The 27,703-nt window shown below is 47.1% G+C and overlaps 1 protein-coding gene across 1 annotated transcript in view; it reads right to left on the minus strand.

Moving 5' to 3' along the window:
- Window positions 1-944: 944 nt before the first annotated feature.
- The window catches only part of OPRD1 (opioid receptor delta 1), a 37,197-nt gene continuing 10,438 nt past the window's right edge, over window positions 945-27,703 (minus strand). Inside the window, exons 2-3 of the mRNA XM_004377022.1 lie at window positions 4,144-4,493; window positions 945-1,504 (exon numbers count right to left, since the gene is read on the minus strand). Coding sequence (XP_004377079.1) covers window positions 963-1,504; window positions 4,144-4,493 — 892 coding nt within the window. The 3' untranslated portion in view covers window positions 945-962. The remainder of the gene's footprint in view (window positions 1,505-4,143; window positions 4,494-27,703) is intronic.

The following is a 27,703-nucleotide window of genomic DNA, read 5'->3' on the forward strand; positions in this document are numbered from 1 at the left end:
GGCTTGAGGACCCAAGCCCAAAGTAAAAGACTCACTGATCTGCCTCATTCTCGAACCACAGTCCACCACCATTCCTCAGCCCAGAGGCCTCCAAGCTGCTTGCCTCTGGAGCCTCGGTCTCCCATTAGAACTGGGGACTGAGTACCCTAGCCCACTGAGGCTCTGTCCTGCTACCCTATCCCGGAACCAGTGGCCCTGCCTCACTGTCCTGTCCCGTGCACCGCTGGGATGCAGTGCTGGGGGGACGACCAGGATGCTGAGATCCCGCCCATTCCAAGGAAATGTCAGCCAAGGGGATAAGAGTTGTATATAGTTGCTCTCTCTTTTTAAAGATAAAGATACCAAGATGGACCAGAACTGCAGTGAGCCCCACACCCTGCTAGAAATCGGGGCTGGGACTCTACCGCAAAGTTGTGGCTCCACCCTACCGCACACGGGCCCCATCTCACCCCTCCCCACTGCACACAGGCCCAATCTTGCCACGTAATCCAACCTTCTCCACCACCGCCCTTTCCTGGGTCTTGGGCAGCTGAGCTCTTTCAGGTTGCAGGCCCGACCCCTACTCCTATGAGCTCCACACCTGGCTAGAACTCAGGGCTATGACCCTAACTGAATGTCCCAAGATTGAGGCCCCGCCCCACCGTAGCGACCCTCTTTCGCGGCCCAATTCTAGAGCCCCAGGCCCCACTCCCCTAGAGTAGCTAGCTCCCTTCCTCCTTCCCAGAGCCGTAGACCATTGGCACAGAGGCATCACCCCGCCGTTCTGCGCTCACAGGGCCTCAGTCTCGCGGTCTCGTCTCATCTCAGCCCGGCCCCCTTCTCCAACACAGAGGCCTTGTCTGGCGGCCTAGCCTCCGGCTCCCCCACTGCCCCATTCCAGGTCGTGGCCCGCACCCCCATTAGAACTCGGTATGGCCGCCAGGCCACTCCGGCGGGGCGCGCGGGGGGCCAGCTCCGCCTAGTCAGGCGGCGGCGCCACCCCCAGGGCCGTCGGAAGGGGTGCAAGCGGAGACCCGCTCCCGGGCCGTGGCCTCGCGGGCGCGGCTGAAGCTGCCGGGTTCCGGGCGGCCGCAGGGCGAGCGGCAGAGCTGGCGGAAGCAGCGTCTGAAGTTCTCGTCGAGGAAGGCGTAAAGCACAGGGTTGAGGCTGCTGTTGGCGTAGCCGAGCGCAATGCACAGGTGCAGCGCGGCCACCACGAGCGGGTCGCGCCGGTCGATGTCCACCAGCGTCCAGACGATGACGAAGATGTGGATGGGCGCCCAGCACACTACGAACGCGCCCACCACCACCAGCACCATGCGCGTGATGCGCCGCAGGCTACGGTCCTTCTCCTTGGAGCCGGACAGCAGGCGCACGCTGCGCAGGCGCAGCAGCATGAGGCCGTAGCACACGGTGATGATGAGGATGGGCACGACGAAGGCGAAGAGGAAGACGCAGATCTTGGTCACCGTGTCCCAGTACCAGCTGGGGCTGGGGAACTGCAGCATGCACACCACCGCTCCGTCTGGGTCAGCAACAAACAGACGGGGACACAGCGTGAGGGGTCTGTGCACCTAAAGGGCTCTGCCGGCTTACCCACTCTTCTTGGCTTGGTTAAGTCCAGCAGCCTTCTCAGGGCTTTGTTGTTCTGTTGCCTGGAATGTTCTCCTTTGTTTCTGCACCTGCTAGACTCACTGGTAGACTCCTTAGAGACCCACCAAGATTGGCCCTCATCGGGGAGGTCTCCCTTCTAAGGTGCACTCCCAGCCCCTTTATAAGCTCATGTCTGTGCACAGCAGAAATATTATAATTTAGCCCAGTACAATGCCAGTCATTGTGATAACTCAAAACACCCCACCCATTTCCAACCGCTAAGATCAGCTTACGATCGACTTTCTTAAACAGCATGGGTTAAAATCAGGACTCAGGCCCTACTAGCTGTGTGGTGTGACCTTGGGCAAATTACTCAACCTCTTCAAGTGGGAGTAACAGTACCTCCACAACACAGGGCTGTTGTGAGAATTACATGGGCTAAGGCAGGTAAAGCATTTAGCACAGTGTGGTTCAAACTCGGTGTACTCACAGGGCAGCGGGACAGACACGTGTGGGAGCCCAGACGTCAGGGCTAGGGCCAGGGTGGGAGAGAGACTCCAGGGCGGCAGATCTCGGCTTAATGTCAGGAAGAGCTTTCTGATAGCCAGACAGACTTGTCCAGAGATAGGACGGGCACTCAGGATGGAATGAGCTCCCCTGGTTCCTCGAGTGTGGGTTTGGGCTGGATGAGCACTTTAGAGGATGTTGTGGGATTCCCATGCAGAGCTGCAGCTGGCCCAGGGACTCCCCAGATCTCTTGGAATTATGGGATTTGAGAAGCCCAACCATGGATTTGGGGTCTGAGAGTTATGAGAAGAGGGTTGGGGATCCACACCCTCAGCCCACAGACAGAGTGGGTCTACTGGACATCAGGCTAGCAAGATCCCTAGGGACCATTTACTCCAAGACCTTCATTGTACAGTGGGCTAAACAAGGTCCACAGATGAACAACATTTGCCCAAGTTGGCAAGTGGCATACAGAACCAACAAGTGCCGATGGTACACACTGGGGGAGTGTGTGTGTGTGGACTGAGGAGGCCCATTTGGTCCAGCCCCCAGCAGGGCTGCAATTAATAGCCCGTAAGCTGAAGGCTGACAGTTAGGAATGAGGCCTGGCTGCTGAGTCAGGACTCAGGGACTGTGTGAGGGCAGTGGGGCCTCTGCCCTTGTGAGGGTCAAGAGTGGCCAATAAGTCTACCACCCACCAAGCCTGCTTTCTTCTCTAGCATCATCCCTCTGCAAACCTTCATGCACACTGGGGCCAGAAGCAACCACAGATTTGGAGGCAGGAACTTTGAGTTCTAGTCCAAATTCCACCAAATACCTGGCTGTGTGACCCTAAGTAAACCACCTGACATCTCTGATTCTTAGTTTCCTTACAGTCAAATGGAGGTAGGAGTCCCTGCCCTGCCTAACCTCACAGGCTTAATCATTCTAACAGCTGCTATTTATTAACAATGAGCCAGGCCTTGTTCTAAGTGTTTTACACATATTAACTCATTTAAACATCCCATGATACAGTGTGGCTCATATGGGTTAATTAGTCACCAGTGTCTTTGGCACCTGCTAGACTACTTTCCTGCTTCCTTACATCCAGTCAGGGCCATGCAACCAGCTATCACTAGGAAGGGATGGGCCATAACATTTAAGAGTGGGTGTGCTTTCTCCCTACTCTCTCTCCATATTCATCTGCTGGCCAGATGCAGAGAAGCCAATGGAAGATTACAAAGGCATCAGTTAGAGCCTAGCTCCCTGTATGACTATGTGGAATAGAGCTCCTCCTCCTCTTATTCACATTTGACAGATGTGAGTGAGAAATAAACTACTGTGTTAAGCCACTGAGCTTTGGGGACTGTTTGTTACAGCATCTACCTCGATTAATACAGGTAATTACTAAAATAATTACCATTTTACTCTGAGGAGATGCATCTGTCTATACACTCTCTGCAGAAGACTAGGCCGTGCTTTGGTCATATAAGCCAATGGTTTTCAAATAGGGGTGGAAGGAGTTTGGGTTGTGACCACAAAGCTTGTGGCCTCCACTGCTCGCTAACTGGTCTGTGACACCCTCACCCACTGGCCATCCACCCATCTCCCTACAGGTCAGTGGTCCACACACTCCTGGCCAACTGCCTACATGCACATGGACTAGCCATTCATAATCCCACTGGCCAATTATTCATACACTCCCTTTGACCAGCAATCCATATGACCACTGACCAATCATTCATCCTCCGAACAGTAAACCACCATCTCCCCCACTGGCCAACCATCCATATTACCACTGGCTGACATCCACACTCCCACTAGCCAGCCATCCACATACCCCTAGCCAGCCAACCATACTTCCCTTTGGCCAGAGTGACAGTCTACACTGGTCAGCCACAACCCCTCCTTCAGCCAGTCATCCACACCTCCACTGGCCAGCCATCCATACTTTCATTGATTAGCAATCTATACCTCCACCAGTAGCCACCTACACCCACCCCACTAATGGCCTGCAAACCCACAGAGGCCCATGCGCTGCCTCCTGTGGTCAGTGGCCTGTGCTATGGTTCATCACTCACTCACCCCGGGGGTGGGTCACAGCCATGACCATGATGGGCACGCCGACACCTGAGGCCAGGACCCAGATGCAGATGTTGATCAGCTTGGCCTTGGCGGGTGTGCGGAAGTCCAAGGCCTTGACAGGGTGGCAGACAGCGATGTAGCGGTCGACACTCATCATGGTGAGTGTGAAGATGCTGGTGAACATGTTGTAGTAGTCAATGGAAAGTACGGCCTTGCAGAGCAGTTCCCCGAAGGGCCACGTCTCCATCAGGTACTTGGCACTTTGGAAGGGCAGTGTGCTGGTGGCCAATGCGTCCGCCAAGGCCAGATTGAAGATGTAGATGTTGGTGGCTGTCTTCATCTTAGTGTACCTTGGAAGGAAGTATAATTGTTTCCATTTCATAGATTTCAGCTTCCCATTAAACTTAGGGAGGTGAAGTGATTTCCCCAAGGCCACACAAAAGGTCAGGGATAGAAGTGGGACTTGAACTATCTGATTTAGCATCAGTTCTTTCTCCTACAACAGATGCAAAAGGATTTCTCTGGCTGTAAGTAACTTTGGCAGAAGGTATCTAAAGTATATATTAGAAAGAAGTATCTTCTGATAGGTACTAAACAATATGCTTAAAGATAAAACTGGGCTCCAGAGGAAAACAGATCTGGGTTCTAATCCTGCCTCTACTACTTATTAAGGGCAGTGGTGGTTCAGTGGTAGAATTCTCACCTTCCATGCAGGAGACCTGGGTTAGATGCTCAGCCAATGTACCTCATGTGCAGCTACCACCCATCTGTCAGTGGTGGCTTGTGTGTTGCTCTGATGCTGAACAGGTTACAGGGGAGCTTCCAGACTAGGAAAAAAGGCCTGGCAAGCTATTTATAAAAATCAGCCAATGAAAACCCTACAGACCACAACTGTCTAATCCATAACCAGCCATGGGGATGGCACAGGACTGGGCAGCATTTCATTTGGTTGTGCATGGGGTTGCCATGTGTCGGAGGCCGACTTGATGGCAGCTAACACCACTACGTTATTAGCTGAATGATTCTGGGCTAGTAACTTGAACTCTCCAAGCCTCAGTTTCCGTAAATGATACTTGTATTAACCTCACTTGTGGTTGTGAAAATTCAATGAGATAATAAAGCACTTAGCCCTGAGATCAATATATATGGCAAACACACTGAAGCCTGGCGGCTAGACTGGAGTGACCTGACCCTCTGGCCTCTGCCCATTAGCCTGACCTTCTGGGAGTATGACTGGCCAGCTTGGAAAGGGACTCTGCTTGGCAGACCAGATGTGGCCTTAGAACCCCTGGGTGTCCCCCATGGGAGACAAGGGCTCCCAGTCCACCCTGTGGTCCCATCCATACCTTATCCACATGTAGCTGGGCTTGCTCCTCTGTAGCAGCATCAGTGCATTCCCCTCCCTACCCACAGTGATGTAGGGAAGGGAGCAGCTGACAGTGTCACACATCCAAACTGGGGCATGAGCTCAGGTGTTCAAGCTGCCAGATGCCTGCAAACCAAGCCCCCTGCAGCTGACACTCCCCATCACCCCTCCATGCTCTGTGCTGCCACACAGATGTCTGTGCTACAGCCGGCCCCTTGTTTGGGGCCCCTGCTGTGCCAGGGCCAGGGCTGGACACCGAGAACTTACAGGAAATTGCACACACCAAAACAGACTGTCACCTGAGGTGTGATCACCACAGAAACAACACACAGGTCACTGAGGCAGGGGTAAGGACTTCTTTCATGCCCCTGGAATGGTCAGGGAAACCCACAGATGGGGTACACAAGCAACTCATCAAATTTCAGAGCAGGAAGGGCCATGAGAAATCGAGGGAAGTGGTTTATTTAAAGTGTGGTCCAAGGACTCCCTTCAGAATTACTTGATAAGCCTGTTAGAAATGCAGATTCCTGCCCCCTCCACCCCAACCCCCAACCCCCACCGAGACCTGCTAAATCAGTCTCTGGTACTGGGGCCCTTGGGAATCTTCGTCTTTAACAACACCCTCCACCCCAAGTGATTCTTATGAACGCTAAAATTAGAATCATTTATGTAGCCTAAAACCCTTACTGGGGAGAGATGAGGAAACTGAGGACCAGAGAGGCAGCATGACTCACCCAAGGTCACACAGCAACAGTGGCAGAGCCAAGGCAAGCACTTAGACCTCCTGACTCCCAGACCTTTCTACCCTACTACACAGGATGGTGCCACACCGTGTGATTCCACTCCTTTAGAAACCCCCTGATACCACACCCAGCCCTGGGCACTTGAGGTGAGTGCCCTCAAAACGTTTTGAACGACTGAGCAAACTCTACGTTAGCTAAGGTTGTTCTTTCATGAAATGACTGATTTTTTGGTCTTAAAACAAACTCACTTATTGTCCTCCAGGGCCAGCAGCTGTCCCATTCCCTCCCAAAATAGCTGCCCTTTGCTCTGCAGCTAGAGAAGCAAAAAGTTTTGCTCGGAGACAGCAGAATTGCAAGTCTCAGAAAGTCTGTCTTCAGCGGGGTACGGGATCACAGCTGTGTGGGAGGCGGTCTTCACCCCACAGTTGACTCGTCTAATTTCTCTTCTCTTACGCAGAACAATTAGAGGCTGTTCTTTGCCTGCTATTTTGATTTGTGAAGGATCCTTCAATTCCCAGAGGGGGCTGGGGTGCTGGGAAGTAGGTGATGAAGCTCCCTTAGCTGGTCCAGGCAGGGATGAGCGTTACAGTGCTGTCTGCCAGGCCGAGCCCCCGAGGATCCTCTCCTTACAGGCCTCCCTCTCCCTCACCCTCTATACAAACCAACCACCAAGACCTGTCCTGTAGGTCTCCTCAGATTTCCCCTCTCCAGCCCCAAGACAAATCATGCCACTCCCCTGCTCTCAAGACCCCAGTTGCTCCCCAAAGTTCTCTCTGCATTCCACCAGCTGGCCCCTGACCAATTCTCCAACCTCAGCTCCCAGCACCTCCGCCTTGATTAATGTGCCCCCTGCTCCACTGGCCTTGTTGCTGTTCCTTAGACAGGCCAAGCCCACTCCCACCTCAGAGCCTTTGCACTTACTGCTCCTTCTGCCTAGAACCCTGGACCCCCAAAGTTTTCATGGCTTGCTTTTTCACTTAATTCAGGACCTTAGTCAAAGGTCATCTCCTCAGAGACGCTGTCCCTGCCATCCTATCTAAAGTGCCCCCTCTCCATTTTTCTTCACAGCACAAACCAACTGCCTGGCATATTTATCTTCTTTTGTTCATTTGTCCCTCTCGCCCAAGTGAGCTCCCTGAAGGCAGGGGTCTTAGTCCATTTTGTTCCCTACTGTATCATCAAGCCCACCAATGCTGTTGTTGTGTGCCGTCGAGTCGATTCCAACTCATAGTGACCCTTTAGAACAGAGTAGAACTGGCCCATAGGGTTTCCTAGACTGTAATCTTTATGTGAGCAGACCACCAGGTCTTTTCACCCACAGACCCGCTGGCGGGTTTGAACCACTGACCTCTTGGTTAGCAGCCGAGTGCTTAACCATTGTACCACCACGTCTCCTTTGGCCTACCAATAGTGCCTAGCAATGTTGTTGTTGTTAAGTGCCGTCGAGTCGGTTCCGACTCATAGCAGCCCTATGGGACAGAGTAGAACTGCCTGGTAGGGTTTTCAAGGAGTGGCTGGTGGATTTGAACTGCTGACCTTTTGGTTAGCAGGTGAGCTCTTAACTACTATGCCACCAGGGCTCTTCTCAATAGACGTTGTTTGGATGCCTGAGTCCAGGCCCATCAGCTCTCACAGGGATCACTGCAGCAGCCTCCTGCCTGCTTGCCCCACCCGAAGCCTCTCTCCTGCACTTCATCACCCACATAAGTCAGGATGTTCATTGTAAAAAGCACATTTGCTCAGGACACTTTCCGGCTTACAATCCTTCCATGACTCCCCATCGCCACTGTTATGGCTTGAACTGTGTCCCCCCAAAATATGTGTTGGAATCCTAACCCCTATACCTATGGATGTAATCCCATTTGGGAATAGGGTTCTTGGTTCTTATTATGTTAACAAGGCCATATCAGTGTAGGGCGCATCCTAAACCTAATCACTTCTGCACAGATGCAGAGACAAGCAAGCACAAATGGGGAAGATAGAAGCCACATGAAAATAGCCAAGGAACAGAGGAACGTGGAGGCTACAGAAGCTGAGACAAAGAAGGAACTCCCTCCCAAGAGCCACATCCTGAATTCAGACTTCTAGCTTCATGAACTGTGAGAAAAATTTCTTTCTTTAAAGCCACCCACTTGTGGTATTTCTGTTACAGCAGCACTAGCGAACTAAGACACTGACCTAGATAAAAATCAAACTCCTCGGACTGGCATTCAAGGCTCCTGACCGCTTGGGTAGCCTCCTTTCCCACAGTGCCTCCCCATGTCCAGCCACACCTGTATGTGGTTCCTCAAATGCTCTGTCTAGCATGCACCCTTCCAAGAGACAGCCCCTGTAATGGTTTAGTAGGGATCCTTCCAAACCATATATATGTATATAACTTGCTATAAATTTGTATTTCTGCCAAGGTAATACAGGAGCCCAGGTGGCATAGTGGTTAAGAGCTCAGCTGCTAACCAAAAGGTCAGGAGTTCGAATCCACCAGCCCCTCCTTGGAAACCCTATGGGGCAGTTCTACTCTGTCCTGTAGGGTCACTAGGAGTCAGAATCAACTCGATGGCAACGGAAATAGTCATATAGTACTATAATGAAAATAGTTGTCCTCTTGCTTCACCTTCCTCATTCCCCTGTCCTGCTCCCCAGAGGCAACCACTTGTAATGTTTTTGGCTATTCTTCTAGTGATTATCTCCATCATTCTAAATAATATGCTTAAATGGCTATTTCATGACTTACCAATTTTAGGATAGTATCTGTTGAAGTCTGTATTTGGTTAAGCTGGGTTATGCAGCAGTAACAAACACTTCCAAAATCTCAGTGGCTTAAATGATAAAGGTTTATTTCTCATTCTTGTAGAGTCCATTCAAGGTCTCCAAGACAACTATATTCCATGAGGCACTTCCAGGCTGTTTCAACCTTGTGACTTGGCCATCTTAACCCAAGGCCTCCACAGTCACCACAGAGGGAGAAGAGACAGATGCAGGGTCATCTAAGCTTCAGAACTAGTCACGTGGCCCCACCCAACTGCAGTGAGGTGAGAAGTACAGTCTTCTATGTGCCCAGAAATAGGAAGAACCAGATATTAGCGAACAATAGTAATGTCCCACCACAACTCCCTATTATGGCATATAAGGGTTAACTCTTTTTACATTACCCAAGTCCCTTTCTTCTCCCCATCCTCCCAACATAGTTTTAGCACAACTTTTAGCTAAATCATTATTCAGAGTTTACATTCTTATGACCTTGTAGATGTCCACTGCTGAGCCAAATGCTGTACTCTAATTAATTTGTTTTCTAGTATAGATTTTTGTTTTTCCTGGAGTTAATAATTGCCTCTTTTCCTGAGACGAGGAACCCCAGAAAGCATGGCCCTGGATTCTCTGTCAACCCAGAGCTAAAACAATTCCCGAGGCCAACTCTTGTACTTGTGGATGATTCTGAAGGGCTGGTGGTTCACATCTGTCTCTGTTACGTGGCAGACATATTTCTCATCTAACTTGACGAGGTATATTTCAGAATAGAGAACACCCTGTAGGAACCGTTCATCTGCTCCTCCAGGATCACCCCAGTACTGCGGTTGCTCAGTTCCCTTAGGATTTACACACTCATTTTGGTGGAGCACATTCTCCTGAGAAAAACCAAACCCATTGCCGTCGAGTTGATTACGACTCATAGCAACACTATAGGACAGAGTAGAACTGCCCCATAGAGTTTCCAAGGAGCAGCTGGTGGATTCAAACTGCCGACCTTTTGGTTAGCAGCCATAGCACTTAACCACTGTGCCACCAGGGTTTCCTCTTGTGAGAAGGAAGTAAAAATTTTATACCCGGGCATGTCTGAAAATGTCTTTATTCTATTCTCATTTCTGATTTATAGTTTGGCTGTATATGGAAATCATTTCCCATCAGAACTGTGAAGGCATGTGTCTGTCATTTTCTAGCTTCCAATTTTGCCACTGAGGTGTCTGAAACTATTCTCATTCTGGATGATCTGTATGTGATCTGCCTCCTCCCCTTCCCCACAAGTTTCCAGGACCTTCTCTTTAACCCTGGTATTCTGAAAAATTGTTGTGATGTGCCTTACAGTGGCTCTTTTTTATTTGTATTGGGCCCTCTCAGTCTGAAGATTCATGTCCTTCAGTATGAAATGTCCTCACATTTATTATTTTTTATAAATATTTTATTGTACTTCATGTGAAAGTTCAGAGCAAAATAGATTCCCATTCAATGATTTTTCCAAGAATTTTCCAAGACATTGGTTGCAGCCCCCTCAATGTGTCAGCACTCTCCCCATTTCTGCCCTGGGTTCCTCATTACCTTTCACCTGGTTTTCCTACCCCTTTCTGCGTTCTCGTCTTTGCTTTTGGTCAGATGTTGCCCCTTTGGTCTCATATAATTAACTGTTATAAGAAGCTCGTCCCTCTCGGGTGTTATTGTCTATTTTGTAGGCCTGTCTGTTATTTGGCTGAAAGGTGGTCTCCAGGAATGGCTTCAATTCTATGTTAGAAGGGTGTCTTAGTGCCATAGTCTCGAGGGTTCCTCCAGTCTCTATCAGACTGGTAAGACTGGACTTTTTTATGGATTTGATTTTTGTTCTACATTTTTCTCCTGCTCTGCCCAGGATCCTCTATTGTGATCCCCGTCAGAGCGGTCAGTAGTGGTAGCCAGGCACCATCTAGTTCTTCTGGTCTTGGGGTCATGTAGGCTGTGGTTCATGTGGTCCGTTAGTCCTTTAGACTAATTGCTCCCTTGTGTCTTTGGTTTTTTTCCACTCTCTTTTGCTCCAGACAGGATGAGACCAATAGCTGTATCTTAGATGGCCACTTGCAAGCTTTCAAGACCTCAGATGATACTCACTAAAGTAGGATGTAGAACATTGTCTTTATGAACTATTTTTATGCCAATTGACATTGATGTCCCCCAAGTCACATTAGTTCTTTGATAATTTTCTCCCCTCTGCTTTCTCTGGAATTCGTGGAAAACCCATTAGGCAGATATTGGGCCTCCAGGATTGATCCTCTAATTTTCTTACTTTTTCTATTTTCCATCTTTGTCTTTTTATTACACCCTCTGGGAAATTTTCTTTTCATTATCTTTCAACCCTTCTACTGACTTTTTTTTTTTTTAATTTTGACTCTCATGTTTTATTTTCCCAGTGCTCTTTCTTCTTCTGTGATTATTCCTTTATTATATAACATTTATAGCATCTTATTTCATAAAGTATCTTCTCTTAACTCTCTGAAGATACTAATTTCTTTTTCTTCTGCTCAGTGCATTGTCTACTTGTTTCAAATGTTTTTGTTTGTCTGTCTGTCTGCTTTGGTCTCCCTCTTTTATCTTTGAGACTTCCTTCAAATATCTGGTGATTGTTGACTAAAGGTTGATCCTTTAGTAAACCAAAACCAAACCCGCTGCAGTTGAGTCAATTCCAACTCATGCAACCCCACATGTTACAGAGGAGAACTGCTCCACAGGGTTTTCTTGGCTGTAATCTTAATGCAAGCAGATCGCCAGGCCTTTCTTCTGCAGTGCCACTGGCTAAGTTCTAACCACCAACCTTTAGGTTAGTAGTTAAATGCAAACCATTTGTGCCACCCTTTAGTGAAGCACTGAATAATCCATTGGCAGCTCTGTGTATGTATCAGTGCAGGGCCCTGTTGACTGGTGGCCTTCACTGTAGGGCGACTGATCGATGATCTGGCTTTTACACAGGGTGATGTCTGAATACCAAATTCTGTAGGTCTCTTCTCTGGGGCCTTCAGAAAAGAACTCTCCTATCTCCTGCCTAGCAGCACACTTCTGGCGGTCAGGATTCTGGTAGCAGGGATAGTGAAAGGGTCCAGCAGTCTCCCCATTTTCCACTTGGTGTCTCACTTCTGACCCCTTCTGTGTCTTCTGGCCCTGAATCCAGAGTTCTTCCAGGTTAACATCTCCAGGGACCAAAACTTCACCTCTTACAGGGTGGAGGGGTAGCCGCCTGGTTATGCAGGGTACAAGGGTAGGGGACCTGAGAGTCTCACTGCTCCCTCTATAGATAACCAATCCTGTGCCCTGTTTTCAGTGCCACAACTCAACCCTGTTCAGCTTGTTAATCCTCTTCTAGTTCCTTTCCATCATCCAAATATGTGTTGATATCTATTAGAGAACGCAGAACCGAAGCACAAGAGGTAAAGTGACTTGCTCAAGGGCACATGACTACTAAGTGGCAGAGCTGGGATTTGAACTCAGGCAGTCTAATGCCAATAATTGGTAACCACTTAGCTATCCTGCCCCTCAGTACTTGTTACCTTCTTTCTTCCTCTCCCTCTCACAGTTATGTAGAGGTCAAGGAATGCAAATCTATTATAAGCTGAGATTTGTTCACAGGTATTAATTGAGCACCTGGCATGTGCCAGGCACAGTTAGGGATACAGGAATGAAGATAATAGTATGCCCTCTTGAAACCTATGACCTTAAAGAAGGGGCAGACATTGAACAAATTGCTGCACTAATAAATGTATAAAAAATCGATTCTGACCCATAGTGACCCTGTAGGACAGAGAATCATTGCCCCATAAGGTTTCCAAGGCTGTAATCTTTATGGAAGCAGACTGCCACATCTTTCTCCTACTCACTATTACCTCTCTGCCATGAAAAATAAGAACAGGATACAGTGATGGAGATTACCCAGTGTGTGGGTGTGATAAGGGAGTTTTTCTGGAGGGAGCCTGGCTTAGATTGGAATGATTGCTTCCCTGAGATGGTGACATTTCTGCCAGGTTGGGAAGAATGAGGAGTCAGACATGTGAAGAGAAGGGGGAAGGTTGTTCCAAGCAGAAGGAACAGCATGTGCAAAGGTCCTGTGGCAAGAAAGAGTGTGATGAGCTGCAGTAATGGTCAGAAAGTCAATGTGACTAAAGGGTAGTGAGCCAGAAGGGGAGCAATGGGACTTGGAATGGGAGAAGTCAGCAGGAGCCATATCATTCAAGGGTTCTGGGCCATGGCAAGAAGTTTAGACTTTGAGTACGAGAAGCCATTGGAGATTTTAAGCAAGGGAGTGATGTGGTTTGATTTATGTGTGTTTCTTAAAAGATTACTCTGACTATTGTGTGGAGGCTGGATGGGGGGCACAGTGGGAGTGGGAGAGAGAATGAGCTTTCTAGAAAGACAGATCGGTTACTTTCTAACCCCAGAAGTCCCACTGTTGGTGTCTGATTCTTTTTCTTTTTTAATTGTGGATAATCAAGAAGTGTTACTACGTTTATTTACTAAGCTCAGGAGTGGGGTGAGGGGATGTGTCTTAGGCTGGGTTGTCTAGAGAAGCAAAACCTGTAAAGCATATAAATATCTATATAGAGAGATTTATATCAAGGAAATGGCTCATGCAGTTTTAGAGGCTGGAACATCCCAAGTCCATGGGTCAGGCTGGAGGCTTCTTCCGATTCATGTAGCTGCAGAGGTTGGTGAACCAAAGATCAGCATGTCAGATAGCAGGGCTCTTGCTCACAGGCTGTGAAGATCAATGAATCCCAAGATCTGCAGGCAAGATGGCAGGTAGGCTGCTAGCTCAAGTCCCAAGAACCGGAGGTCAGATGAACAGGAGCCAACTGCAGGATCCAGAGCAAGCAAAAGCCCACGAGCCTTGCCAGAAAGTTCACCTATATTGATGCAGGCCACACCCCTAAGGAAACTCCCTTTCAACTGGCTGGCTACTCACAGCAGATCCCATCATGGAGGTAATCTCATTATATCAAATCTCATCATGGAGGTGATCACATCATTATACCACTGCCATACTACATCATCACTGCCAAACCACTGAGAATCATGACCCAGCCAAGTTCACACACAACCTTAACGATCATAGGATCCTTCGGAGACATTCAGATCTTGGCTCCTCAGCATTCTTAGCTGTGATCTTGGGCAATCACTTCATGTCTCTGAACCTGTTTCCTCATTGGTAATTTCAGTGCAATCATGCTGTTTAGGAGCCAGCACACATGAAAGCATCTTTCTCACTCCTCAGTGAGGCTTTCTCTGTATGAAGCATCAAGTGGCCAAGCATGTTTGCTTCAGAGCCTGTAATGGATTGAATTGTGTCCCCCAAAAATGTATGTCAACTTGGCTAGGCCATGATTCCCGGTATTGTGTGATTGTTCACCATTTTGTCATCTGATGTGATTTTCCTATGTGTTATAAATCCTACCTCTATGATGTTACTGAGGCAGGATTAGAGGCAGTTATGTTAATGAGGCAAGACTCAATCTACAGGATTAGCTTGTATCTTGAGTCAATCTCTTTTGTGATATAAAAAAGAGAAGTGAGCAGAAAGGAGGGGGACCTCCTACCACCAAGAATGAAGAACCAGGAGGGGAGCATGCCCTTTGGACCTGGTGTCCCTGGGCTGAGAAGCTCCTAGACCAGGGGAAGATTGATGACAAGGACCTTCCCCAAGAGCCGATAGAGAGAGAAAGCCTTCCCCTGGAGCTGGCACCCTGAATCCAGACTTCTAGTCTCCTAGACTGTGACAGAATACATTTCTCTTTGTTAAAGCCATGCACTAGCGGTAGTTCTGTTATAGCAGCACTAGATAACTAAGACAGAGCCCTAAGCCCGTTTCATCTTATGTCAAACAAGCCTCATCAGCAGGGAGGATCATCACCACCCTTCTTAATTTTCTTTCAATTTAATGGAGATTGAAAATTTTCTGTGACCGAAGTGCCTCCTACCACTTCAGCTAGCACAATCAGGGGCCACATTAAATCCACACACGTTCCTGGGCCTCTGGAGAGTCATGCTTCTCAGCTGAATACCTGCGTGCAGACTGACAAGTAAGCTCCTAGTGAGAATTCTCTCCACAGGCACAGGCAGAGCAGTTGGTCAGACTGGCTGATGTCGTAATGCCTGGTGCCCAGAAGGTCATACGTTCCCTCCTTTGTACAAGGCATCAATGGGACTGGCCGGACAGCTTTGGATAGGTTGTTTTCTTTAAGCAATATTCTCTGAGTGTCTTTTTTTCATGTGCTAGGCACCGTGCCAAAAGCATCGAATGCATGATTTCATTTCATCTTCACTGCAATCCTGAGTGTTAGTACCAACCTCATTCTACAGATGAGCAAAGTTAGATGGTTTACAAGGACACAGAGCTAGGAAGTAACAGTGATAGGATTCAAACTTAGATCTATATGGTTTCCACTGGGGTCTGTGCTGTGTTGTTTGCTGTCCCCCAGCCTCCTTGCCACCTATGCTAGCTTGTCAAACACTGGCCATATCTGGAGGGGGACTGGGTGGGGTGAACTGGTCCAGAGGTGGGCTGACTCCATAACATTCATCCGTTTCTCACACATTCCTACATCCTGCTATGGTCTGGGGATTTGGCGACCATCAGCAGCTCACAGCTCAGGTGGGGTTGGGGGGAGACAGACTTGTAAACATCAGAACAATGTCACTGACACAATGACGGGCCTCAATCGGGCAACAAGGAGGGAGGGGCCAATTCAGAACAAAATGTACACCTTCAGTCACAAGAGGGTGGCAACCAGTATTTATGAACAGTAACTATATGCCAGGCCTTTCCCAAGGAACCCTCGTGGTGCAACGGTTAAGCACTCTGCTGCTAACCAAAAGGTTGGCAGTTTGAACCCACCCTGTGGGTTCTCTGTGGAGGAAAAGACCTGGCAATCTGCTCCCGTAAAGATTACAGCCTAGAAAACCCTATGGGGCAGTTCTACTCTGTCACGTGGGGTCGCTGTGGGTCAAAAATCAACTCAACAGCATTAAACAATAGGCTTTTCTCAAACTCCTTACACCTGTCAGGTAGGTGTTTTTGTTTTGTTTTTTATTAGATAATAAACATTTGTTGGACACTTAATGTGTGCTAGGCACTAGGCTAGGCATTTTATATCATTTAATCCTCACAGCACCCCATGGGGAATAAAAAACCAAAACCAAACCAGTTGTTGTGGAGCCAATTCCAACTCACGGTGACCCTATATGTGTCAGAGAGAATTGCCCTCCGTAAGGTTTTCAATAGCTGATTTTTTGGAAGTAGACTGCCAGGCCTTTCTTCCGAGACATCTCTGGGTGGACTCGAACCTCCAGCCTCTTGGTTAGCAACCGAGCACGTTAACCATTTGTGCCTCCCAGGGACTTCTTACGCCTATGAGATAGATAGTATTTATTATTCCCAATTTATGGAGTCCTTGGTGGTGCAAACGGTTAAGCACTTGACTAGTAACCAAAAGACCCAGAGGTGCCCCGGAGGACAGGCCTAGCAATCTGCTTCTGAAAGGTCACAGCCTTAAACACCCTATGGAGCAGTTCTACTCTGCACATATGGGGTCACCATGAGTCAGCATCAACTCACTGGCAACTAACAACATCCCCAATTTATAGTGAGCAGTACAGGAACTTGCCCAAGATTGCTAGTCAGAAAGAGGCTGAGCTGAGATTCAAACCTAAACATGTAACCTTAGAGCTACTGTGCTCCTTCCCGGAATCCCAGGGTCTTCCTCTTGACTTCAGTTTTAGCATCTTTCCTGTGGACCCTAAGTACTCTTTGTGCCTCTCACATCCTAGCTCTGACAATTAAAATATGAACTCCCTGAGGGCAGGGATTGCAATTGTCTTGGTCACCACCATGAGCCTAGAATCTACAGTGGTACCTAACACAAAGCAGGTGCTCAATGCACATTTGTTGACCTAAGGAATGAACAATGACATGTCTGTCTTCCATGCTAGACAGGGGTATCCTTAAGGAAGGAACCATGTCTCCCTCATGCCGTACCCCGGTACTCAGCACAAGGCTGGGTACAAAGTAGACAAGGCATTCACTGGGTGAGTGCGGCAGTAAAGGAGGAGTCAAGGTGCCCTCGTCCTCAGAGGTGACCAGTCAGAGACCCAACAGCTCAAAATAGGCCACTTCTCCTTCTCTCCGTGTCTTCCTCCTTATCTCCCTCCCCACCCACACCCCTAGCCCAGACCAATCCAGGTCCCCTGAAGGACACATGGGCCTGACCCTGTTTGCCCTGAATCTGAAGTGACTCGGCTCTGTCAGTGGTGGGGAGAAACGTTTCGTCAGATTATCTATCCAAGGTAGCTAATTTGCTTTTTGCCAAACGGAGGGGGTTTTCCACTTATGCACACAGCCCATGGGGATGAAGCAGGGACAAGAGACCTAAAAACAAAAACAATGACCTGTGGCACCAAATCAGACAGATTTTAGTCCCAACAGTGTGGATCGCTGGAGTATTTAGAATTAATTTTATTCCCAAATGCTTTTTGAGATCTCAAAAAGTAAAAGATGATCACTATAAAATGTTCAAATAATATAGAATCATTTAATAAAGAAATTTTAAAATCCCACTGTTAAAATTATAGATCACCATTACAGACATCTCCGTGCAAACACATATACCGTTTTATGTAAGTGAATCTTGCTTGAATACTGTTACATAACCTGTTTCTTTCATCTGAAAGATGCTGTGACCATCTTTCCATATCCATAGATACAAATTAATATCATTTTTAGTGGTTGACTGGTATTCTACTCCAGGGGTCAGCATCTTTTTTCTATAAAGGACCAGAGAGTAAATGTTGGTGTTGTCACTGTTGTTAGGTACCATCGAGTCGGTTCCAACTCACAGCGACCCTATGTACAAAAGAATGAAACATTGCCCAGTCCTATGCCAGCCTCACAATTGTTGCTATGTTTGTGTCACAGCCACTGTGTCAATTCATCTTGTTGGGGGTCTTCTCTTTTTCGCCAACCCTCTACTTTACCAAGCATGATGTCCTTCTCCAGGGACTGGTCCCCCCTGATAACATGTCCAAAGTATGTGAGATGAAGTCTTGCCATCCTCGCTTCTAAGGAGCATTCTGGCTGTACTTCTTCAAGACAGTTTTGTTTGTTCTTCTGGCAGTCCATGGAATATTCAAAGATAGTAAATAGGTTAATATTTTAGGCTTTGCAGGCCACATAGAGTTTCTGTCACACATTCTTATTTGTTCTTTCTTTTTTTTTTTTACAACCCTTTAAAAATGAAAAACCATTTTTAGCTTGAGGGTCATACAGAAACAGATAATGGGCTGGATCTAGTCTAGTCTATAGATACTAAAGCTAATAAAGTTACTCAATAAATCCCCTATTAAAAGACACGTAGGTTGTTTCTGCTTTTTTGCTATTATAAACAATGCTGTAATAAACATCTTTGTGCATGTGACTATCTGATGGTCTCCTTGGGAAAAAGCCCTAGAATCTTAGAGCTAGACGGAACCTCAGAGGTCTCTAGTCCTTCACAGTGAGGGCATTCCCTTTAAGGCACTCCAGACAAATGGCTGCTCGGCTTCTGCTTGAATACATCTAGGGACAGGGAGCTCACCACCTGTAGGCACAATCCAGCCCATTTTTGGACAGCTCACAGGATAAAGACTTTGAGCTAAAGACGGCCTCCCTCTTACCTACCACTATTTTTCCTAGTTCTGATTACAGAGCCACAAAATCTAAACCCAACCCTCTCCTTCCACATATTGGAAAATGACTTCTGTGAAATGGAGGCAGTAATAGTACACAGCTCATTGGGCTGTGGTGAGACCTAAGTGAGTCAATACAAGTGAGCGCTCAGTTCTATTAGTAGAATGCATGAGGACAAACTAAGATTGGAGCCCCCATCTTGGTTTATCCCCGTGCATGCATGAGTGTGATTATCTGAATAAAGATGATACCACCCTCTTAGGTTAATGGAGGGCCTGAGATGATGCAGGTATATCATGTTGCAGGCACACAGACAGTACTCAGGCCCTTGTCTTCTCCACCTCTCCAGGCAGGTGAGGCCAAATCCATTCTCTGTGGGATCCATAACCTCAAATCCATTAATGAAGGCATATGCCCCAGCCAGCAGTGCTTGCGTCTGTGGACAGGGTTCCAGATGTGGCCCTGCCCCGTGGCTGGCTGCATTGCTGTCTTAGTTTCCTAGTGCTGCTGTGACAGAAATACTATTTCTCACCGTTGAGGAGGCTAAGAATCTGAATTCAGGGCACTAGCTCCAGTAGAGGCTCTCCCTGTTCGCTCTGGGGAAAAATCCTTGTCTCAGCTTCTCGGTGTTCCTTGGAGACCTCCACCTGGCATCTTTCCTCCATTGTGTGCTTGCTTGCTCTGTGTCTGATTTGTTCCTTTTATATCTCAAAAGCAATCAGCTTAAGACACATCCTACACTTGATATGTCCTCATTAACATAACAAAGAAAGCCCTATTCCCAAATAGGATTACATCCACAGTTACCGGGGCTAAGATTTACAACACATATTTTGTGGGGACACATTCAAATCATAACAATCACCCATATGATTTTCAGTGTTTCTTACCTCCCTGGCATCACTGCTGGTGGAACATCAGCCAACCCACCCCCTTGTCACACATACAACCCCCAGGTGGGATTTGGCTGCATCACCAACAACACAGCAGCCTGGAATCCCCAGCTTACAATTTTGTCTTCTCCTCTGACTTCTAAACCTCTCCGGAAATTCCCTGTTCCCTGTGCCTCCACTTCGTGGGCCTGGGACTCAGCAGACACAGCGACCACTGTAGTGGGTTGAATGGTGGCCCCCCAAAAGATATGTCCATGTCCTAACCCCCTGAACCTGTGAATGTGACCTTATTTGAAAAAAGGGTCTTTGTTGATGTAATTAAGTTGAGTTCACCCTGAATTATCCAGTGATCCCTAAATCTAATGATGAATGTCCCTAAAAGAGACACAGAGGAGACAGAGAAGAGAAGGAGGCAGTGGACCACAGAGGCACAGAATGGAGCGATGCAGCCACAAGCCAAACAATGCCTGGAGCCACCAGAAGCTACAAGAATCAAGAAAGCATTCTCCCCTAGAGCCTTTGGAGGGAACTTGGCCTTGCTGACATCTTCATTTCAGATTTCTGGCCTCCAGAACTATGAGAGAATAAATTTCTGTTGTTTTAAGCCACCATGTTGGTGGCAATTTGTTATCGCCACCCTCGGGAACTAATACAATAACCATCACTATATCTGACTTGGTATCTTATCTTCATGGTGGATTTTAAGGGGCTGTGTGGAAAGCTGTTGACAAGCCAATTCCCAAAAGGACCAAAAAGGAAGGTGTACCCCAGGGAGAAGCATGGACTTTGGCAGCAAACACACCTAAATTGAAGTCCCAAGTCTGTCTCTAACTAGCTGTATGACCTCTGGCAAGTCTTAACTTTTCTGAGCTCAGTTTGCTCTTCTGTGAACTGGGTATAACGATCCTACCTACCTGTGAGGGTGCATGTCAAATGAAGCAATGCATGTGATGTACCTACTGGCATGCTCATATCACGGCGGCTTCTCTTCTTATTCAGACCAGGAAAACAGGCCTAGAGTTACAACTGCTAAGCTGCCCAAGGAGTCCCACCCTCCTGACTCTTTTCCTGGCTCTTGTTAACCTGTCATTGTCCAGGAGATCATGGTGGAACATAGAGCCCTGTGTTGGAACTTTAGCAATGGAAGAGGCCCTGATCTATAACACTGAGTTCAAGCCTCACTTCCCTCTTCACAGATGGGGAAACCGAGGCCTGGAGAGGGGAAGACAGTTTAACAAGGTCACACAGAGCCGGATCTCCTGACTTCTGGGAGCTCAAGTTCTTTCTACTTCTCCAAGTTGCCCTCCCAGGAACTAAGTCTCAGATGAGAGTTCAAGATGGCTGAGGCCAAAGGGAAAGGGGTAAGGGTTCTGTTCAAGTCTTCAGAATTCCTGACAAGGCCTTTAGCTCTTCTTCTTCTGGGTCCACATCGCCAATGATCAACCAATGTAGGGTAGGTCCGTGGTTGGAACCATCCCCACCCCCATCATCATCTTCACCACCACACCCCCACTGCAGCAGCTCCACTGACTCAGTGCTTACATGTGTCTGGAATATTCTATTGAATTCCACCATGACATGGCATAAATTATCTCATTTAATCACTCCAACAACCTCATGAAATTGCTGCGATTATTATCTTCACTTTCCAGAAAGTGAGCCTTGGAGGGGTTAACCCTCTTGTCAGCCAAGGGCTAAAACAGGGAACCAATGTCTGTTAAAACTGCTCTACTTGTTAATGGGGGAGGGAACAATTTGGAAAAGGAGGGTGAGAATGATTGCACAAGCTGAAGAGTGTAATCAATGTCACTGAACTGCATAGGTAGAAACTGTTGAATTGGTTGTTCTTCTGTGTACATTCTCAACAACAACATGTAAAATAAATTATTCAAAAAAAAAAAAAGTTCCACTCCCCAACTCCCTCAACAGCGGCATTTTTTTTCATCAGGAATATAGAATGCTAGCACTGAAATGAACCATGGCTGGTGAGAGTATTTACTGAGCACTTACTGTGAGCCGATCAGTCTGCTAAGCGACTTGCACTCACTATCCCATTGAATCCGCACAACCACCATAGGAGGTAAGTGTGATTATCCCCATTTTACAGGTAAGTGATGTTGAGGCTCAGAAGGATGAAGTAACTCACTGTAAGTTCCACAGCTAGGAGTGTCAGGGCTTGCCTCCGGAACTCACATTGCTAACCTCTACCCCATCTTCTTCTGCCAGTATGTCAAGTTCAACCCCTTTGTTTTACAAATGAGGAAATGGAGGTGCAGCTATAGCTTTGCCCACTGGGGGGGAACAGCTTAAATAAAGCAACTGCCAGCCAGCTGGGTTCCAGCTGGGGCTCCCTCTATTTGCAGACAAAGGGTGGTTGCTCTCCTGACTAGCAAAACAAGCCTGGATGGGCAGCAAGGGTGTCAAGCTTTGTCCCTGCCCAACATTTAATGGGAGTAGTGAGAGTGGCGAGTGGCCAGAAATTAATTAGCTGTCTCGGTTTTGGCATAGCCTGAGGAAGGAGAGTGGTTAATTATAATGAGGCCCAGTGAGCATGTCACAGGAGAAGATTAAGGGCTGGAACATGGAAATAAAGGGCCCTTCAGGCTGAACATGAGTGAGGAGGCCTCCGAGTCATGCTCAGAAATAAACAGGCAGATGCCTTGTTCAGTTCAGCTGACAGCCACAACATACCCATGGAAGCTGGAGAGGAGAAGCCCTTCTCCACCACCTTGGCTCTGCTTCTGGCTTAAAGAAGGCTGGATCAGGGTGTGAGGCAGCTGGACACAACAGAGACCCCAAGAAAGCAGAGCCCCTCAAGTGTGACATGCCAGCCCATAAAACCCGTTGCCATTGAGTCAATTCCAACTCATAGCAACCCTCTAGGACAGAGTAGAACTGCCCCATAGGGTTTCCAAAGCTGTAATCTTTTGAGAGGCAGATGGCCAGGACTTTCCTCCCATGGAGCAGCTGGTGGGTTCAAACTGCCGACCTTTCGGTTAGCAGCTGACCTCGTTAACCGCTGCGCCACCAGGGCTCCTTATGTAGCTCATAGGTCTCGGAAAATAGAACATGCTCCTCCTATAAACACTGAGGGCTCCTGAGTGTTGAACCCTCGACTGGGGCTCCAGCTATGAATGAAGCATAGTTCCTCTATCCTACGTCAGCATGTCCAGGGAGAGAGAGATGAGCAAGCAGGTGTCTGAAATAATGTGTGGTTCTTCCTCTGATGGGCACACAGAAGATACTGAGGGAATACAGAGGAGGGGTACCTGTTGGCCTGGGGGCATCAGAGATGACTTCCTGGGGGAAGGATTTACTAAGGTGAAAGGTAAGGGGTTACTCTCTTATTTCAGAGATCTCTGGGCTGATATAAGGAGCCCTGGCAGCACAGTGGTTAAAGTGCTTGGCAAAGTTCCTGCACATTTTCTTTCCCTCTTGTCTTGTAGTTGGGGATTTTTATCATAGATCCCAACTCCACGGAGGGAATCTCATTGACGAAGTGCCAATTACCTGTTGCCATCAAGTCTATCCCAACTCATGGCAACCCTGTGTGTTACACAGTAGAACTGCTCCATGGGGTTTTCTTGGCTGTAATCTTTATGGAACCAGATTTTTCTTCTGAGGCACCTCTGGGTGGGCTCAAACCAACCAACCTTTCTGTTAGTGGCTGAGCACAAACTGTTTGCACCACTCAAACCAAAACCTTAAAGTGCCAACTAGATACACCTACTTAAGAAATACTTAGTGGTGCCTTCTTAGGGCCAGGGACTGAGCTAGCAAACAGGGTATAAGACGAATGAGACACAGTTCCTGCCCTCCAGGAGCAAGCAGTCCAAAAAGGAAGGCAAAACCCAGAAATAAGCAATTACACTAGAGTTATAAAACATTATTTCACAGGCCTCTATTTTCGTGCACATCTCCCCTTTCTAGGTGCCAAGGACTTATGTATGGCACTTGATTTACATCATTGCGTTTAATCCTTGCACTGACTGCAGTATGCGCTATCACCCACATTTGGCAGATGAGAGGACTGAGGCTCAGAGAGGCAGAGAAACCTGCCCAAGGTCACACAGCCCGTAGGTTGTAGTACTAGAACTCAAGCCTCGGTCTGTCTGGCCCCAAAGTCCATGTTCTTCACCACTAGGCTACGGTTGTCCCTAGGAACCACGAGGTCTCCTCACCCAGAAAACGATGATGACAACAACCTCATTGTTGCAGAGGTCAATGTGATGAGAAGCAGTGTGATAAAATGGAGAGAGAGTAGGCTCTGCAGTCAGACACTAGCCAGGTGGTGTCCCTGGGCAAAAGGCTTAGGTCTCTGAGCCTCAGCTTTGTTATCTGTAGAATGGGCATGTTAAACGGCTCCTATCTCACGGAAGTGCTGTGAAGATTAAATGAGATTTTCCGAGTAAGGTCTCCTGTACAGTCTTCTAACCTTGCCAAAGCACATACCCATTTTTGCCATGGTTGTAATTTGTAGGTTCTTAATTATTTTGTGTCCTTACCACCACCAGTTGCCATCGAGTCAACTCTGACTCACTGCAACCCCATGTAGTCAGAACAGAATCGCGCTCAATGAGGTTTTCAGTGGCTGATTTTTCGGAAGCAGATTGTCAGGCCTTTCTTCCAAGGCACTTCTGGGTGGACTTGAAGCTCCAACCTTTCAGTTAGCAGCTAAGCGCATTAACTATTTGCGCCACCCAAGGACTCCTTTGTGTCCTGGGTTGTGTGTCCTGGGAGATGTGTCCTAACCATCCACCAATTTAATGGTTCAATCCCACAACTCCATGCTAAACTATTGCCCACAAGTTAATCATTTTTAGTGACCACTGTGTGAGTGTTACAGTTTGCCTAACCTGTCCCCCGAGGGACACTCTTTGAAGACAAAGGGTTATGCAGGCCCTGTGCAGAGCACTTAATACACATTCTCTAATTGGAATCACCTCACCCTGGAAAGCCAGCATCAATTATCTTCTGGTTTAGGTCACAAAACTAAACAGTAGCTCAACTGTCAGTGTGTGCCTCCCCCAACACCAACTCTAAATATTCTAACACTAACTGCAAATACAGTTCTTCTGCTGACCTGAGCCACCCAGAGCTAGGTCAGCTCACAAATTAAAGGGCACAGTCCTCCAGACTGCCTCTTTGGCCCAAGACTTCAGATACCGGCCACAAGCTTGGGGGCACCCAGGGCCCCCTCACTTCTGACCTGCTAGCTACAAATTCAAGGGTTTGTACTACCCCCTTGTGTTCAATAATTCTCTAGAATAACTCATAGAACTCAGGAAAGTACAGCGAAACCTGTGAGAGCTGGAACTCAACGGGACTGCCTTGTTCTTCTGGGTCTCGCAAGTTTTCTGCCTTTGACAGGGTCTTTACCACTTTTCTATAGCTGTCTATTAAGAATCCTACCTCATAAACACCCAGTGAGTGTTCCGTCTCTGACAGGTTACTGCCTTACACAGGTTCTGGCTTTCTCAGGTTTTACTGCATTATACTTATGATTACAGTCTTATTATAGGAAAATGATACAAATGAAGAGACACATAGCGCAAGATCTGGGAGAGTCCCCAACGTGGGGCTTCCACATCCCAAGGAACACATCATCCTCCCATGCATCAATGTCTTTCACCAACCAGAAAGCTTACCTGAGCTTTTGAGTCCAGAGTTTTTATTTGGGTTTCATTATGTAGGCATGATTGATTGAATCATTGCCCATGTAGTTGAACTCAATCATCAGTCCCTCTTCCCTCCCCAGAGGCCAGGCTGATATCCATTTGTGGGTCTTATGAGTCACAAACCTGAGACTCCTTGTTAGCATACCAAAGATTCCAATCATTCAGGAAACAGCAAGGGTTTAGAGATTATCTCCCAGGAACCAAGACAAAGACCAAACTCTTTGAGAAAAGTTAATTGCACACCCCACAGTGGCCCAAAGAGGAGAAGTAGTGCTTGTCCGGGAATGTAAAGTGGACAGAATCAGGATCCAAAGTCAGATGTTCCGGAAAACCCAGGTTTCCCACATCCAGGCCTTTGGTCATGCTGTGTGCTACTTCTTATTATAACCCTCTATGCCTGCACACAACAGAGTTTTACTTTTGTTTTGTTTCTTTAATATTTTATTATTTTAGTAACTTTACAAATAAGCCTACCCTGTCCCATGGCCCCTCCCAATCCCTGGCCTTATGAAAACATTGTTTTTCCACAGGAGAAATTAGAAGATGTTACGGGTTCTACCTTATTCATCAAAAGAAGATGGAAGGAATATACAGAGTCACAGTACCAAAAAGAATTGGTCGACGTTCAACCATTTCAGGAGGTAGCATATGATCAGGAACCGATAGTATCGAAAGAAGAAGTCCAAGCTGCACTGAAGGCATTGGTGAAAAACAAGGCTCCAGGAATTGACAGAACACCAACTGAGATGTTTCAACAAAAGGAGGCAATGCTGGAAGCGCTCACTTGTCTATTTGAAGGATAGCTACCTGGCAAACCGACTTGAAGAGGTTCATACTTGTACCCATTCCAAAGAAAGGAGAGCCAACAGAATGCAGAAATTATCAAACAATATCATTAATATCACAAGCAAGTAAAATTTTACTGAAGATAATTTAAAAATGGTTGCAGCAGTACATCGACAGGGAACTGCCAGAAACTCAAGCTGGAGTCAGAAGAGAACATGGAACGAGGGATATCATTGCTGATGTCAGATGGATCTTGGCTGAAAGCAGAGAATACCAGAAAGATGTTTACTTGTGTTTTATTGACTATGCAAAGGCATTCACTGTGTGGATCATAAGAAATTATGGATAACATTGTGAAGAACAGGAATTCCAGAACACTTAACTGTGCTCTTGAGGAACGTGTACATAGACCAAGAGCCAGTAATTCGAGCAGAACAAGGGGAACTGCATGGTTTAAAATCAGGAAAGGTGTGCATCAGGGTTGTATCCTTTCACCATACTTATTCAATCTGTATGCTGAGCAAATAATCAGAGAAGCTGGACTATATGAAGAAGAATGTGACATTAAGATTGGAGGAAGACTCATTAACAACCTGCAATATGCAGATGACACAACCTTGCTTGCTGAAAGCAAAGAGGACTTGAAGCATTTACTGATGAAAATCAAAGACTACAGCTTTCAGTATGGATTATACCACAACATAAAGAAAACAAAAATCCTCACAACTGGACCAATAAGCAACATCATGATAAAGGGATAAAAGATTGAAGTTGTCAAGGATTTCATTTTACTTGGATCCACAATCAACATCCATGGAAGCAGCAGTCAAGAAATCAAAGACATAATGCATTGGGCAAATCTGCTGCAAAAGACCTCTCTTTAAAGTACTGAAAAGCAAAGGTGTTACTTTGAGGACTAAGCCATGATATTTTCAATTGCCTCATATGCATGTGAAAGCTGGACAATGAACAAGGAAGACTGAAGAAGAATTGATGCCTTTGAATTATGGTGTTGGTGAAGAATACTGAATATACCATGGACTGCCAGAAGAACGAACAAGTCTCTCTTGGAAGAAGTACAGCCAGAGTTCTCCTTGGAAGCTAGGATGGTGAGACTTCATCTAACGTATTTCGGACGTGTTACCAGGAGGGATCAGTCCCTGGAGAAGGACATCATGCTTGGTAAGTAGAGGGTCAGTGAAAAAGAGGAAGACCCTCAACGGGATGGACTGACACAGTGGCTGTAACAATGGGCTCAAACATAGTAATGATTGTGAGGATGACACAGAACCGGGCAATGTTTCGTTCTGTTGTGCATAGGGTCACTATGAGTTGGAACTGACTCAACGGCACCTAACAACAATGACAACTTTATTCATGGGCACTGCTTCATATGCACTTTGACACATGTGGACTATTGAGTCAAGGAGGCCTCAATTCAACGGCTGACTCTGCCACTTCCCAACTGTGGCCTCGCAGGCGTGCCTCTCTCTATCCCCTTGCCAATTTATTTTACTTCGTTGCCTATTTAAAAAAAAAGTTGACCATTTGTAGTAACTGTTAAATGAGAAACTATTTTGTTCTGTAAGCCTTCATCTTAAGTGAGAATAACGGCACAATTCGAAGAGCGTAGTCAATGTCACTGAACT

This window comes from Trichechus manatus, unplaced genomic scaffold, assembly GCF_000243295.1.
Source record: "Trichechus manatus latirostris isolate Lorelei unplaced genomic scaffold, TriManLat1.0 scaffold00048, whole genome shotgun sequence".
Taxonomy (NCBI): domain Eukaryota; kingdom Metazoa; phylum Chordata; class Mammalia; order Sirenia; family Trichechidae; genus Trichechus; species Trichechus manatus.